The 17447-nt window shown below is 44.3% G+C and overlaps 1 protein-coding gene across 6 annotated transcripts in view; it reads right to left on the bottom strand.

The window, feature by feature from the left end:
* ttn.1 (titin, tandem duplicate 1) overlaps positions 1–17447 on the bottom strand; it is a 172806-nt gene that overhangs the window by 28283 nt on the left and 127076 nt on the right. For all 6 annotated transcript variants that reach the window (XM_040045355.1, XM_040045357.1, XM_040045356.1 and 3 more), the window contains one exon: positions 14–17299. In XM_040045355.1, the coding sequence (XP_039901289.1) occupies positions 14–17299 (17286 nt within the window). The remainder of the gene's footprint in view (positions 1–13; positions 17300–17447) is intronic.

The following is a 17447-nucleotide window of genomic DNA, read 5'->3' as shown; positions in this document are numbered from 1 at the left end:
GTGCATATGTTACCTGTGATCTTTGTCCCAGCCTTAGCGTCCTGAGGGACACCCACTCCATACTCATTTTCTCCAATAACTCTGAAATAATAGATAGCTCCCTCCTGTAGGTCTTCCACCTTGTAAGTCAGAGTGTGGCAGTTGCCAGTCACAGACACCCAGGCTTTCTTACTGGCCTCACGTTTTTCAACATGGTAGGCCTTTACTGCATCACCACCATCATTCTCTGGAGGATCCCAAGTGAGGGTTGCAGAATCCCTGGTCACTGAAGATACTTTAACGTTCACTGGGGGTCCTGGAGAGTCAAGTACTTTGACAACCACAGGCAATGTTGCTTTTCCTAGTGGTGATTCAATTGTGACAGTGTATTCTCCAGAGTCATTTCTAGTTGACTTCTCAATAGTCAATGAAGTGCTGGATTCTGTTGATTCAATGGTTCCTCTGACTTTCAGATCAACACCCTCCTTAGCCCATGTCACTGATGGCAAAGGGTTTCCCTTGAATGGCACATTAAGAGTAAATGCTGTACCATGCTTAACAGAGAGCACTTTACGCATCTCAATGTCAACATCAAATGATGGTTCTGCAGTTCTGTCCTTTGCGGCAGATGGATTTGAATATGGACTACGCACACTGCTGCCAACTTTATTGATTGCTTTAACACAGAATTCATATTCTGCATCTGTCTTCAATCCAGTGATGGTGAATTCTAAGCTCTTTGTAAGAGGGATGGCCTCAACCCATCTTGCTAGTTCTTCAGGTGACTCAAGTACCTCCTCTTCCTCCTCATATTCTTCTTCTTCCTCTTCCTCTGGTTTCTGGATGTAGTCTCTGTATTCTACACTGTATCCAAGGATAGGAGCACCACCATCATCTGTTGGTGGTTTCCAGACAATAGACACGCTGTCTTTGGTTGAATTCACAATCTTTGGCTTGGTTGGACGAGAAGGAACGACCAGAGGATCTACTGCTCTGAATGTTGCAGATGGTTCACTCGGTGGACTCAAACCAGCTGCATTTTCAGCATAAACTCGGAAGTCATATTCACAACCCTTGCGGAGTTTAGTTACTACTGTGGTAAATTCAGGAACTGGATCTCTGTTCACACGGACCCAACGCATGCTTGTTTTCTCACGCCGCTCAATCACATATCCAGTAATGGGACTGCCTCCATCATTGGCTGGCTTGCACCAGGTGAGGGTCATTGAGTCTCCAGTTATAGTAGTGACATCAACACTAGCTGGAGCAGTGGCAAAGGTGTATGGATTTGTAACCTTTATAACATCACTCTCCAGAGCTTCACCAACACCATGCTTGTTAATAGCAAGAACCCTAAAGATATAGTCATTGTCCTTGAGCAGACCTGTGACTTTAAAGAATGTTTTTGTGACATCTGCCTTCACCAGTGTCCATGACAGCCGACTGGTCTCACGTTTTTCAACAACATAATGAGTGATGTCTGCACCACCAGATTCCTGAGGTGGACCCCAAGACAGAGTGCACTCTGCTGCTGTGATACCTGTAATCTGAAGTGGTCCTGCTGAGGGTCCTGGCCTATCTAGAATCACACAGTTTATTGGCATGGTAACTGTTCCACCAATATTTTGTAAAGTCAGGGCATACTGTCCAGAATCTCTTCTGATACAATCCTTCATAGTGAGACACGTGCTGGTGTCTGTTGAAACAATTTGAATTCTAGCTCTTAGCTCGATTTCTTTGCCATTCTTGGTCCATGAAATGACAGGAGCAGGACGTCCCGCAAGATCCGCATTAATCTTTAGAGTTTCCCCGGCTTTCACAAACACGGTCTCTCTGAATTTCACATCAATCATGATGCGTGGTGGCTCCACATCATCTTTAATAGTGATGGGACCAGTATTGTCTGATGGTATACTAAACAGTCCAGCTGCATTCTTTGCAATGACACGGAAATCATACTGGCTGTTCTCTGTAAGGCCTGTCACATCATAATGGGTCTCAGGTACATTGGTGAAGTTGCACCTTGTCCATCGTCCTTCTGGAAGGTCTCTGCGTTCAATTGTGTAACCAGAAACCTTTGCTCCACCATCATATTCTGGTTTTTCCCAAGATAAGGAGACTGATGTTCTGGTGATTGCAATGATAATGGGTGTACCTGGAGGGTCACATGGATCTCTTGCTGCTACGGCTTCACAAGCCTTGCTACATTTACCAATACCGGCAATATTTTCAGCATATACACGGTATTCATACATCATGCCCTCTTCAATTCCAGTGACTTTGTACTCTGTATCTTTGATCATTCCTCTGTTCATCTTTGTCCAAAGAATGCTAGAACGCTCCTTCCTCTCCAGGTGGTAGCCCAGAACAGGACTACCACCATCACTAACTGGCTCATTCCAAGTCACCAGCATATAAGACTTGGTGGCCAGTTTCACTATGGGTGTAGAAGGAGGTCCGGGCTGTTTAAAATTGTACTGAGCAGTGATTCCAGGTGAATCCAGATAGCTACTCTTTCCATAGCGGTTAACAGCATAAATACGAAACTGATACTCTGCTCCATGTGTAAGGCGGCCAGCTTTGAAAGCTGTTCTAGCAACATTACTTGCTATCATCTGCCATTCCTGTGTGTTTGTGTCTCTCTTCTCCACAATGTAGTTGCTGATGGAGCAGCCACCATCATATTCTGGTGGGGACCAGGAAAGGGAGATGCTGTCTGAAGTCACTGCATCCACCTTAATTCCTTTAGGTGGACCTGGCTTATCAAGGACAATGACTCCAATATCTGCTGTAACAGTTCCTGCTGTGTTTGCCAAAGTCATTTCATACTTCCCAACATGTTCCTTCTTAGCCTCTTTGATAATGATTTTGGATGAGGCTGCAGTGTTTAAGATAGAAACTGATGTGGTTTGCTTCAAAGGAAGGCCATCCTTCTTCCAGGACACAGCGGGCTTTGGTCTGCCTCTTATTGGAACCTCAAAAGTGAGGTCACCTCCAGCCTTCACAGTGTATGTGGTAAACAGCAAGTTGATAGATGGTTCAATAGCAACATCCTTTGCAACCACAGGTAAGCCAAGATCCTTTGGCTCACTCTTCCCCTTCTCATTGATTGCAAAAACTCTGAATAAATAAGCTTCATTTGGAGTTAAATTAGGAATAGTTGCTTCCGGTACCTTAACTGTACACGCTGTGCCCCATTTATCCCCACTCTTAGGTTTAAATTCTACATTGTAGCACATTACTTTGCATCCACCATCATGAGCAGGTTTCTCCCAAGCCAGTGACACACTAGTCTTGGTCAAATCTACAAGGGTAACCTTGCTTGGTGGCAAAGGTACCTCAGCTACCTTTACTTCTTTGGTTTCGACCATCTGGCCTTGGCCATATTCATTAACAGCACAGATTCTGAAGTAGAAAATTCCACCTTCTGGCAGGTCTTCTACCTTAAATGAGTTTGCTGTACAGTTGCTGGTGACAGCAGCATAGGCCTTCCTAACAGACTCTCTCTTCTCTATGATGTAGTTTGTGATTTTAGAGCCACCATCAGTAAGTGGAGTATCCCAGGCAAGAGTCACTGAATCCTTCTTTAGCTCCTTCACGGTAAAGTTTTGTGGTGCACTTGGTGTATCCAAAATTCTCACTGCAACAATTGCAGATTTTTTGCCACTACTATTTTCTAGTGTTAGTGAGTATTTGCCACTGTCAAAGCGATTAACATTGTCAATGACAAGCATGGTGAATGAACTAGTAGTATCAATTACAGCACGCTCTGTAAGGGTACTGTCAACTTTCTCCCATTTTACAGCAGGCTCAGGTCTTCCTCTGATGGTGACAAAGAGGCGTAGAGTCCCACCAGCACGGACAGATAGAACCTTTCTGAGTTCAGCATCAAGTTCTATCTCTGGTGCTTCTGCCCTGTCAGAAGTAACCACTGTGCCATGGACATTAGCAGCCTCCCCCACTCCTTCTGAATTTATTGCATAGACACGGAACTGGTACTCTCCACCCTCCTTCAAGTCTGTTATAGTTAATTTGGTGGCTTGAATGCCACTGGGTGGAGTGAACATTGTCCATTCTTTTTCAACTGGTGCTTCTACTGCTGGTGCTATCTCTGCCTCCTCTGTTGACTCAGGTACCGGTGTATACTCCCTCATTTCAACAATATATCCCTTGATATAAGCACCGCCATCAAAGTCAGGTTTGCCCCAAGACAGAGAGACAGAGGACTTTGTGTAGTCTGTTACTTTAGGATGGTGCGGAGGCCCAGGTGGTCTTATGGCATCACATGCCCTGTAGAACAGAGACAGCTCACTGAAATCTCCCATTCCAACCTCATTCTCAGCAGCAACACGGAACTCATAGAAGTGATCTGTGATCAGACCTGTGACTTTAAACTGAGCGTCTGTAAGCTTTTGTCTGTTGCATTTTGTCCACCGTACACTGTCTTTGTCACGTTTTTCAAGATGGTAGCCTTCAATTTCAGCTCCACCAGTCTGTTCAGGAGCTGTCCACGACAAAACTATAGAGTCCTTTGTGATCAGACTGGCTTCTGGAGTTCCAGGAGCGCTAGGAGGCTTGTAAGGATTGCGTGCAATGATGGGTTCACTTTCCAGATAGTCACCAATGCCATATTTGTTCACTGCTCTGACTCTGAAAATGTATTCATCTCCAGGAAGCAAATTTGTTACTTTATGGTACAGACCCTTGATGTCTGATGCAGCCACGGTCCAGGACAACCTGCTAGTCTCTCTCTTCTCCAGCACATAGTGAGTGATACTGGCGCCGCCATCTAGAGCTGGCTCAGACCAGGCAAGAATGCACCTGTCGGCCATGACTCCAGTAATCTTCATGGGTCCAGTGGGTGGACCTGGTTTATCAAGGACTTTAACTGTGATAGGGAATACTTTTGTACCACCCAGATTTTTGAGGATGAGGTCATAGTGGCCACTATCAAGCTTGGTTACATCCTTAATCGTCATTGCTGCACGTTTCTGTGTAGTTTTCACTTCGATGCGCAAGGCTTTGTCCATTTCCTTGCCCTCTTTCAGCCAGAGCACCTCAGGAATTGGTTTTCCATAGATGTCTGCATCCAGAAGCAGATTTTCTCCAGCATTTACAACAATAACATCTTTGTATTTAGGATCCATTGAGGCCCTTGGTGGTTCAATTTCATCAGTAGCAGTAATAGGTCCAGAGCTGTCAGATGGCTCGCTAAAGATGCCAGCTGCATTTCTTGCAATAACTCTAAATTCATATTGCTCATTTTCTGTTAGACCAGTGACAGTGTACTCAGTCTCAACTATATTGGTAAAGTTAGCTCTTACCCAGCGTCCATCAGGAGAGGCGAGGTCTTTCCTTTCCACAATATATCCATTCACTTTGCTACCACCATCATACTGAGGCTTAGTCCACTGAATCCTGATCTGGTTCTTAGAAATAGATACAGCTTCTGGGGTACCAGGAGGATCACATGGGTCGCGAGCAACAAAGGACTCGGATACTTTACTGCATCGGCCAATGCCAACAATATTTTCAGCATAAACTCTAAATTCATATCCAATACCCTCCTCAAGGTTAACGATCTTGAATTGTGTGTCTGTAATGAGAGTCTTGTTCAGTTTGCTCCATAGAATGCTGCTTCTTTCCTTGCTTTCCAAATGGTAGCCAATAACTGCACTTCCACCATCATTGACTGGCTCATTCCATTCAATGATCATCATTTCTTTAGTTGCATATTTCACATGTGGTGTTCCTGGAGGACCCGGTGGTTTGAATGGATATTGCACCACAATGGCCTTGGAATCCAGAGGCGCACCCTTTCCATATCTATTTTCAGCTATGATTCTGAACTGATATTCTGAACCTGTCTTCAGCTTGCTGACCTTAAAAGCTGTTCTAGCTAGCTGAGTGGTGACTGTTTGCCATGTTGTACTGGTTGTGTCTCTCTTTTCTACTATGTAATTCTTTACTTGGCATCCACCGGTGTACTCTGGGGGGTCCCAGGAGAGGTGGACAAAGGTGTTGCTCACTTCAACAATCTTGACTGGCCCTTTTGGTGGACCAGGCTTGTCGAGGATAATGACAGATACATCCTCTGCGGTTGTTCCAGTGGTGTTGGCTGCTGTAATTGTGTATTTGCCAAAGTCCTCCTTGCATGCCTCAGTAATTTCTATTCCCGTTGTTGTTTTAGTGGATATTATATTCATTCTTGATGTCACCTTCAAAGGCTGACCATCCTTGGCCCAGGTGACTTTAGGTTTTGGCTTGCCAAGAACAGGAAAATCTAACTTTAGATCCTTTCCAGCTAATACACTGTAAGTGTTGAATGGAATTTTGATGCTGGGCTCCATGGTCATGTCAGTGGCAATCACAGGTGCAGCAAGTGCTTTTGGCTCACTCTTTCCCTTTTCATTGTAAGCAATGATGCGGAATAGGTATTCTGTTCCAGCTGTAAGGCCTGTGACAGTACCTTCACATGTTTTTGTATTTGTTGCAACTCCCCACTTATCTGTACCCTTAGGTTGCATCTCAATTAGATAGCCAGCAATTCTGCTCCCTCCATCCTGCTCAGGTTTCTCCCAGGCCAGTGAGACACTGGATTTAGTGACATCATTGAGGAAGATCTTTCCAACAGGCAGTGGTACTTCAGAGGCCTTGGAGGCAGTCTTTGTTTCCACAGCCGGCCCAATTCCATATTCATTCTCAGCCATGACTCTAAAGTAGTACATAGCACCTTCAATCAAGTTCTCAACTTTGAATGTTGTTTTGGTGCATTTTGTGGACACATTTGCATATGCCTTTCTTGTTGATTCACGTTTGTCAATGACATAGTTCTTGATTTTGGCACCTCCATCAATCAATGGAGCATCCCAAGCAAGAGTGACAGAGTCCTTTCTGATTTCTTTAACAACAAGGTTCTGTGGGGCCCCAGGGGCATCCAGAATTTTAACTGAAACAACCTCAGACACGGTGCCACTGCTGTTAGTCAGTGTGAGGGTGTATTTTCCTGAGTCACTTCTGTCACATGAGTCAATAGACAACTGTGTGAAATTATGAGCTTTCTCGACCACTGGTTTTTCAGTCAGGTTTCCGTCATCCTTAGTCCACTTTATCTCAGGTGTTGGTCTGCCCTTAAATGGAATATTGATTCTAACAGAGCCGCCTGCTTTCAGTACAATGCCCTTCCTCAGCTCAGAGTCAAGGTGGATCTCAGGTGGTTCGACCCTTTCTTCAGGCTTAGCTGTTCCAGACAGAACTGCCGGCTCGCCAACTCCCAATTTGTTCAGAGCACACACTTGAATCTTGTACTCCTGACCCTCAGTAAGCTTTGTAATTTCATATTTGTTGACACGCAGGCCAGTTGGAGGAGTGACCATGGTCCATTCTTCCTCTTCAGCCTTGCAGACTTCAACAATATATCCTTGAATGACACTGCCACCATCAGACAGAGGTTTACCCCATGACACAGTAATAGAAGTCTTTGTTGAGTCAATCACATGCACATATCCTGGGGCTCCAGGTTTGTACTTGGGATCACAGGCCTTGTAGTATGAACTTGCAAGGCTTGGCTCTCCCACTCCAACTATGTTCTCAGCAGCCACTCTGAATTCATACTCATGGCCTGTGGTCAGGCCTGTAACTCTAAATGAGAGATCAGTGACCTTCTGTCTGTTGCATCTGGTCCATTTGATCCCGGTTCTATCCTTTTTCTCAATTATGTAATTTGTAATTTCACTGCCACCATCAGTCTCAGGGGCAGACCAAGAGATGGTCATACCATCATGGGCAATGTTAGATACATCCTCAATGTGAGGTGGACCAGGGAGAACAAATGGAGTTTTCATTATTACTGCACCAGACTCCAGTGGCTCACTTACACCATGACTATTAATTGCCATTACACGGAACATATACTCGTCACCTTCCAGTAATTTGGTAACTTTGTAGCATGTGGTGCCACAGTTGCTAGAAACAACAGTCCAAGCTAGACGACTTGTCTCCCTTCTTTCAATGATGTAATGTGTAATAGGACTACCTCCATCATGTAGAGGGGGGTGCCATACCAGTGTGCATCTATCTTCAGCGACTCCAGTGACATGGAGTGGTCCTTCACATGGGCTAGGTTTATCCAGTACCAAAACCTTAAATGGAACAGTCTCACTACCGGCTTCATTTTTCAGCTGGAGTGTATAAGTTCCACCATCAACTCTAATGGAGTCTTTAATGACAATCATTGCATGGTTTTCTGTGTTTCTGATCTCTAGTCGAAGTGTGTTTTCAACTGGTTTGTCATCTTTGAACCACTGGATTGTTGGCAGCGGCTTGCCACGTACATCAGCATCTAGCTTGAATGTCTCTCCAGCATTGACAATAATGGTCTTGGTGAATGCAGGATCAATGGAGAATTTGGGTGCCTCCACAGCATCACTTGCAGTTATAGGTCCACTGTTATATGATGGTTTGCTGACAGTGCCAACAGCATTTTTAGCAATGACTCTAAAGTCATACTGTGCATTTTCAGTCAGACCAGTCACTGTAAACTGGGTCTCAATCACATTAGTAAAATTTGCCTTTACCCACCTGCCCTCGGGCAGATCACGCTTTTCCACAATATAGCCAGTGATATTGCTTCCACCATCATATTCTGGTTTAGTCCACTGAATGACAATGGTGTCTTTGGTCACATGGATGGCCTCTGGTATTCCAGGAGGATCACATGGATCACGGGCAACACATCCCTCTGAGACTTTGCTGCTCCTTCCAATTCCAACAATATTTTCAGCATAAACCCTGTATTCATATTCAACACCCTCCTCCAAGGGGTAACTCTTGAAACTTGTCTCGTGGATGAGAGTCTTGTTGATCTTGACCCAGAGAATACTATTCCTCTCTTTCCTTTCAAGATGGTAGCCAAGAACAGGACTGCCTCCATCTGTGACAGGTTCATGCCACTCAACAATTTGGTGGTCCCTAGAGAGAGAAGAGATGAAAGGAGTGCCTGGAGGGCCTGGCTCTCTGTATGGGTACTGAGCAACTACAGCAGATGAATCCAGACCATGGCTTTTACCATAACGGTTCTGGGCAATGATCCTGAACTGGTACTCAGCTCCAGTCTTTAGTCTAGGTACTTTTATGGTGGTTCTGGCCCAGTTGATACTAACATTCTCCCATGTTGTAGTAGTCGTATCTCTTTTCTGTACAACGTAGTTTGAAATTTGGCATCCACCATTGTGTTTTGGTGGGTCCCATGATATAGTGACACTCTGTGTTGTGATTTCATCGAATCTCACAGGGCCACATGGAGGGCCAGGTTTGTCAAGTACAATGACTTCAATTGTTGTGTCCTTCTTTCCAGCTGAGTTGGCAACATTTATGCTGTACATACCACCATCATCGCCTGCTGCCTCTTTTATGCTTAGTGTTGTATGTGTTGGTGTATTGACAATATGGACTCTTGTAGTAAACTTCAACGGAGCGCCATCTTTAGTCCATGTGATGGTAGGTTTAGGACGTCCAAAGATAGGAATGTCAATGTTAATGTCTTTGCCCACATGAACACTGTAGCTGCTGAATTCTGGACGGACATCTGGCTCAAAGACCAAGTTTTTGGTCATCACTGGCCCGGAAAGGACTTTGGGATCACTCTTCCCTTTATCATTGACAGCTGTAATTCTGAAAAGATACTCCTCTCCTGGGTTCAAATTGGAGACTGTTGCTTCCATTGTCTTAAAAGTGTTTACAGCAGACCATTTCTCTTGACCCTTCAGCTGCACCTCAAGCAAGTACTGCATGATCCTGCTACCACCATCATACTCTGGCCTCTCCCAGGCCAGAGAGATGCTTGTTTTTGTCTGATCTGTAACAATTAAACTCTTTGGAGCCTGGGGCACTTCTGAGACCTTAAGAGGATCAACAGTTGCTGCAGGCAGACCAACACCATAAGCATTCTCTGCAAGTACACGGAAGTAGTAACTGCAGCCCTCCTGGAGTGGTTCGATCTGCCATGAAAGAGCATGACAATTTGTGACAACAGCTGCAAATGTTTTGCGTGTGCTTTCTCTTTTTTCAACAATGTAGTTTTTGATCTTGGATCCACCATCCAACAGAGGTGGTTCCCATTCCAATGTTACTGACTGGTTTGTAATTTCTTTCACTTTAAGATTAACAGGAGCACTAGGTGTGTCAAGGACACGGACAACAACCAATGCAGATTTGGTTCCACTGGAATTCTCTGCAGAGACTGTGTATTTTCCACTGTCATTTCTGCTCATTTTATCAATCACAAGCAACGTATAACTGCTGGTTATCTCAACCTGAGCACTCTCTTTAAGGGGAGCTTCATCTTTGTCCCACTTTATAGTAGGTGTGGGCCTGCCTTTGATAGGAATGAAGAGTCTTAGGGACGCACCAGCTTTAATGGTAACAATTTTTCTTAGTTCTGGGTCAATGTCAAGGTCTGGCTCATCTGCTCTGTCCGTAGCAACAACAATTCCAGCAACATCAGCATGCTCACCAACTCCTACTTTGTTGATTGCACATACTCTAAACTTGTATGCCTGGTTTTCTTTCAGATTTGCAACTTCAAACTTAGTCTTCTTAACACCTGTAGCTGGTGTGCACATTATCCATTCTTCAACAACTGTGTCTGTGGCAGCTCCTTCAGCAGCAGGTGCTTCAGCAGTAGTAGCGCAGCACTCAACAATGTATCCCTGAATCTCACAGCCTCCATCAGAAATGGGTTTTCCCCATGACAGGAATACTGATGTTCTTGTAGTGTCTGTAACTCTTGGGTTATGTGGTTGGCCAGGCCTAAAGATAGGATCAAGAGCTTTGTAGAAAACAGTTGGGGAGCTTGGCTCACCAACACCAACAGAATTCTCAGCTGCAACTCTGAATTCATAATTGTGGCTTTCCAAAAGTCCTTTGACCTTAAAACTCAAATCAGTGACTGTTTGCCTATTGCACCTAGTCCATCTTACGCCTTCTTTGTCATGCTTCTCAATTATGTATCCAGTTACAGGACTGCCACCATCTTCAGAAGGAGCCTCCCAGGTAAGCACCATTGAATCCTTTTTAATATTTGAAACTTCTAAGTTCTTGGGCGATCCAGGTAGCATGTATGGATCCTTGATTATGACAGCAGGAGATTCAAGTGGTGCGCCTACTCCAAATTGGTTGACAGCACGGACTCTGAAGATGTACTCATTTCCCTCCAGGAGCTTAGTAACTTTTAGACAAATGTTCTCCACTTTTTGTTCAACTACAGTCCAGATTAGTCTGCTTGTCTCTCTTCTCTCCACAATGTAGTGACAGATCTTGCTGCCACCATCCTGCAATGGTGGTTTCCAAGCAAGGCAGCATCTGTCTTTGGTTATTCCTGTGACAACAAGCGGCCCTTGTGGTTCTCCAGGTTTATCTAGAACAACAACATTGACCTGTACAGTCTTTTCTCCTCCAGGATTTTTCAGTAGCAAAATGTATTGCCCTCCATCAGACAGTTTAGCTTCTTTGACAGATATAAAAGCTTTGGTGGGTGTGTTCTTGATTTCCCTGTGAATTGTGTTGCCTAGTTCCTGCTCTCCCTTCATCCAGTGGATAGAGGGCAGTGGTTTTCCATGAACATCTGCATCAATTTTGAAGTTGTCGCCAGCACTGACCACAATATTCTGTGTATACTCTGGGTCAATGCTTATGCGCGGTGGCTCAATCTCGTCTCTGGCAGTAATTGGACCAGTGCTGTAAGAAGGAATACTGAAAACACCAGCAGCATTTCTGGCAATGACACGAAACTCATACTGATTGCCCTCCACAAGTCCACTTGCTAAATATTCCGTCTCAATTACATTAGTAAAATTAGCCTTCAACCAACGACCCTCTGGAAGCTCCTTCTTTTCCACAATGTAGCCTGTAACCTTTGCACCACCATCATACTCAGGTTTGGTCCAAACAATAGTCACTGAGTCCTTAGTAATCTTTATTGCCTCTGGGGTGCCAGGTGGATCACAAGGATCTCTAGCAATATAGCCCTCCGACACTTTACTTGCTTTGCCTATTCCAACTATGTTTTCAGCATACACTCTGTATTCATACTCCATTCCTGGTTCTAGGCCAGTGGTCTTAAAGCTTTGGTCTGTAATAAGAGATTTGTTTAGTTTGACCCAAAGGATGCTGTTCCTCTCTTTACGTTCAAGGTGGTAGCCCAAGATAGAACTTCCACCATCAATGACAGGTTCATTCCAGGTGACCACCATGCTATCTTTGGTGCAGACTGCAATGGATGGTGTACCTGGAGGGCCTGGGAGTTTATATGGGTATTGAGCCAAAATGCATGGTGATAGAAGAGCTGGACCTTTTCCATATCTGTTTTCTGCAGTAATTCTAAACTGATACTCAGAACCTGTTTTCAGCCTGCCTGCCTTAATTTTGGTCCTTGCTAGGTTGGAAGATACAACCATCCAGGCAGTTGTAGATGTGTCTCTCTTTTCTACAATATAGCTTTTGATGGTGCAACCACCATCATACTCTGGTGGATTCCAGGAGATGGTTACACTGTCAGAAGTGACTTCCTCTACCTTAACTGGACCACCTGGTTGGCCAGGTTTGTCAAGAACAACAATGCCAATATCTGCTTTAGTCTCTCCTGCTGTGTTGGTAAGAGTAATAATGTAGTGTCCAATATCATCTTTAGTAGCTTCTTTTATAGTGAGGTTCAGCATTGTGTCTGTAGCACCAAAGTTTACTCTGCTAGTTCTCTTAAGAGGGAGACCATCCTTTACCCATGAAACTGTTGCTTTGGGGCGTGCAATATAAGGAACCTCCACTTTCAAGTCTTCTCCTGCCAACACAGTAAATGTGTTGAACAACATTTTGACAGCAGGTGCGATAACAAGGTCTTTTACAATCACAGGGACTCCAATCTGACGTGGATCACTTGTTCCTTTTTCATTTCTTGCAGCAACACGGAACATATATTCTTCACCTGCATTTAGTCCACTAATAGTAGCTTCTGTTTCTTTTACGATCAGTGCTTGGGTCCACTTGTCAGCACCCTTAGGCAGGATCTCAACAACATAACAGCCCACTCTACTGCCACCATCATGCTCTGGCTTCTCCCAGGAGAGAGTGACACTGTTTTTGGTAACATCCTTAAGAGTGATTTTTCCAGGAGGCTGTGGTTTCTCTGACACCTTAACTGATTCACCAGTCTCAATGGGCAAGCCGATGCCATACTCATTCTCCGCTAAAACTCTAAAGTAATAGTTGCATCCTTCCAGGAGCTGGTCAACAGTGAAGGTGGTTTGATAGCAGAGAGCATTGACTGTGGCATATGCTTTTCTTGTAGACTCACGTTTTTCAACAACATAATTCTTAATTTTAACTCCACCATCATTCACTGGTGGATCCCAAGTCAGAGTCACAGCATCCTTTGTCACAGCAGTAATTTTCAGATTCTGTGGGGCACTTGGTGTATCAAGCACTCTGACTTGTACTGTAACTGTCTTGGAGCCAGAGCTGTTCTCAACAGTAAGATTATACTTTCCACTGTCAAATCGGTTGACATTTTCAATTATCAGTGATGTGTATGATGTTGTGCTGTCAATGATTGCCCTCTCAACTGGCTCCCCATCTCCTTTGGTCCATTTTACCTGAGGGGGTGGTCTGCCTCTGATAGGCACAAACAGTCTAAGTGAACAGCAAGCTCTAAGCCTGACAACTGACCGAAGTTCCGCATCCAAATCAATCTCAGGAGGGAGAAGCCTGTCCTCTGCCTTTGGATTACCAGGTACAGATGCTGCCTCTCCAATTCCTTCACTATTGACAGCAGAGATGTGAATCTTGTACTCTTGATTCTCCTTCAGGTTAACAATGGTGAATGAGGTAGCAGGAAGACCTTCCTTGGGTGTCACAATGGTCCATTCCTCTTCTTCCTTCTTTTCAGATGGGATGCATGTTTCTACAATGTAGCCCATTATTTCACAGCCACCATCAAATGCAGGTTTGTTCCAAGCCACAGTAATTGAAGACTTGGTTGTATCCAAGATTCTGGCGTTGCATGGAGCTTCAGGCTTGTATAGTCCATCAGTGGCCTTGTAGAATGGACTAGACACACTTGGTATACTCAATCCGGCAGCATTCTCAGCAATAATTCTGAATTCATATTCATGTCCAACAACAAGACCTGTTGCCTTGAACTGCAGATCTTTGACTTTCCTCTTGTTACATTTGACCCAACGGAGGCCCATTCTATCTTTTCTTTCAATATGGTAGGTGGTGATGGGAGTTCCACCATCACTCTTAGGTGCTTGCCACATGACAACCATTGAATCTTTAGTGATAGCTGTCACCTCAGCATTCTCAGGAGGATCTGGAATCACATATGGGTTGTCTGCAATAGTGGGTTGTGATTCAAGCGATTCGCCAATTCCATATTTGTTCACTGCCATTACTCTAAAAATGTATTCGTTTCCTTTGAGAAGCTTAGTAACCTTGTATTGTGTATCTTGGAGGTCTGAAACAACACTGGTCCAAACCAGTCTGCTTGATTCACGCTTCTCAATCACATATCCTTCAATCTTGGAACCACCATCATCTGCAGGTGGAGCCCAGGAGAGTGCACAGTTCTCAGCTGTGACATCAGTTACCTTAAGAGGTCCAACTGGTGGTCCTGGTCTGTCAAGCACTTTAACATTAAAAATGTGCTTTGCAAATCCACCAACATTAGTGGCAGTCAAAATGAATTCACCTCCATCTGGCCTTATAGAGTCCTTGTTGGTTAGAGTAGTTGTCAGTTCAGTGAACCTAACTTCCAGTTTCATTGTATTCTCAACCTCCTTTCCATTTTTGGTCCAAACCATAGATGGTGTTGGTTGACCAGCAATATCAGCTTCAAGCTTGAATGACTCTCCTGCCTTTAGTAGAACAACATCCCTAAAGATGGCATCTACCATAATGCGTGGTTCGATAATGTCATCTTTGCAGATAATAGGATCTGAAGGCTCAGAAGGTATGCTCACTGCACCTGCTGAGTTTCTGGCTATGATACGGAACTCATATGAGGCATCTTGAGTTAGTCCACTAACAGTGAACGTTGTTTCAATTATGTTGGTAAAGTTGGCTCTCATCCAGCGACCAGCAGGCAGTTCTCTCTTCTCCACAATGTAGCCGGTGATTTTGAACCCACCATCATACTCAGGCTTTGTCCACTGAATAGTAATGGCATTCTTGTTGACAGATATTGGCACAGGCTGACCTGGTGGGTCAACAGGGTCCAAGGCCAATATCGGTTCTGAGGCCTTGCTGGGTTTACCAATTCCAGCCATGTTTTCAGCCATGACACGAAACTCATAAGCAACTCCATCTTCAAGTCCAGAGGATTTAAAGATATTTCCTTTTACAAGACCCTTGCTAATCCTATACCACATTATGCTGGTTCTTTCTTTCCTCTCAACATGGTAGCCAATGACTTCATTTCCACCATCATTCACAGGCTCATTCCAGCCAATTGTTATTGAGTTTTTGGTAAATGCAACAACGTTAGGAGTACCTGGAGGACCAGGGACTTTGAATGGATAGGCAGCCACCACTGTCTCTGAAGTAATAGGAGGTCCAACACCATATCTGTTCTTAGCCTTTATTCTGAACTGATACTCTGATCCAGTAGTTAACCGGATGGCTTTAAACATTGTGCGGATGACGGTAGACGACAACTCAGTCCATGTTTGAGAAGTGGTGTCTCGTATTTCAATGACATAGTTGTTGATGGGAACCCCTCCATCATTCTCAGGAGCGTCCCATGAAAAGATACAATAAGTACGAGATATTTCCACAATCTTAACGGGTCCTTTGGGTGGACCAGGTACATCATGAACTTTCAGAGTGATGCTGTCTGTCACAGATCCAACAATGTTCTTTCCTGTCATGGTGTATACACCACTGTCAGCTCTGGTGCACTCACTGATGCTGATAATGACCGTAGCAGCAGTAGTTTCTACATTGGTCCTCTGTGTGAGTTTCAGGGCTGCGCCATCCTTCTGCCAAGAGACAGTTGGTCTAGGACGTCCCATAACTGGAATTTCAACCTTGATATCATCTCCTGCCTTGGCAATAACAGTCTTGTGACAAACTCCACGCAGGTCAAACTCTGGCAAAGAAGTAGAGTCCTTGACAACAATGGGTTTGCTCTCCTTTGGAATACTCCTACCTGAGTGATTGACAGCCATTACATGGAAAATGTACTCCTCATTCTCATTGAGATTCTTCACAGTGAAATCCATGTTCTTGACCGTCGTAATATGAGACCACTGATCAGTTCCCTTCTTCTGGGCTTCCAGGACATATCCTGTAATTCTGCTTCCACCGTCATGCTTAGGTTTGGTCCAAGCCAGGCTGATAGAGTTCTTGGTGATATCAGTAGGAATAATGCTCTCTGGAGAGCTTGGTGTCTGGGATGCACGAATTGGATCAGAAGTTTCAACCGCCTCACCGATACCATACTCATTCTCAGCAGACACTCTGAAATAGTACTCACAACCTTCACCCAGGTCACAAATTCTGACTGAAGTAGTTGGGCACTTTGTAACAACAGTAGCAAAAGCCTTGCGTGTTGATTCTCTTTTCTCAATGATATAGTTTGTGATCTTTGCACCACCATCAATGAGAGGCATTTCCCACTGAAGCGTAATGCTTTCTTTGTCAATCTTGATTGGTTTTAGGTTAAGCGGAGGCCCAGGTGAATCCAGAACTCTCACGTGTATGTCAGCACTCTTCTTTCCAGCTGAGTTTTCGAGGGTAAGCTCATATTTGCCTGCATCAATTCTTGAACTCTCAGGAATGATCAGCATCGTAAATGATTCAGTGCTGTCAATGACTGCACGTGGAACAGGTCCGCCTTCCTTGGTCCAGGTGACAGTAGGTGTAGGACGTCCCTTGATTGGCACAAAAAGGCGAATGGAGCAGCCAGCTCTGACAACAAGAGTTCTTCTGAGCTCAACATCAAGCTCCATTCCAGGTTCAGCTGCATGCTCCACAATCTCAGTGAATTCCTTAGTTTCGGCAGGTTCTCCCACTCCTTTAGCATTCACAGCACTAATTCTGAAGCAGTATTTTGCACCAGTGTCTAGTTCAGGAACAACAAATTCTGTGATCCTAAGTGGAGATGATGGGGTATCCTTAACCCATTCTTCTGTTCCTTCTTTTTTGTGCTCAATGACATATCCAGTAACTTCCAGTCCACCATTATGAAGAGGTTTTCCCCAGTTCAGAGTGGCAGTGGTTTTGGTTGTGTCTGTAACTCTTGGATTGACTGGAGGTCCAGGTGGATCTATAAGATATAAAAGAAGAAATTATTATTATTATAATTAATAAAATAAATCTAGAATTTTACACAAAAAAATCCCAAAACTGTTGTTATATTGTTGAAATATTATGTCAGAGTCTGGTAGCCTTTTGCTTTTCACATCTATTTACTT

The sequence above is a fragment of the Simochromis diagramma genome, unplaced genomic scaffold, assembly GCF_900408965.1.
Source record: "Simochromis diagramma unplaced genomic scaffold, fSimDia1.1 OVJJ01000055.1, whole genome shotgun sequence".
Classification (NCBI taxonomy): Eukaryota; Metazoa; Chordata; class Actinopteri; order Cichliformes; family Cichlidae; genus Simochromis; species Simochromis diagramma.
The sequence above is the reverse complement of the archived record's forward strand: the minus strand, read 5'-3'. Positions and strand labels throughout refer to the sequence as shown.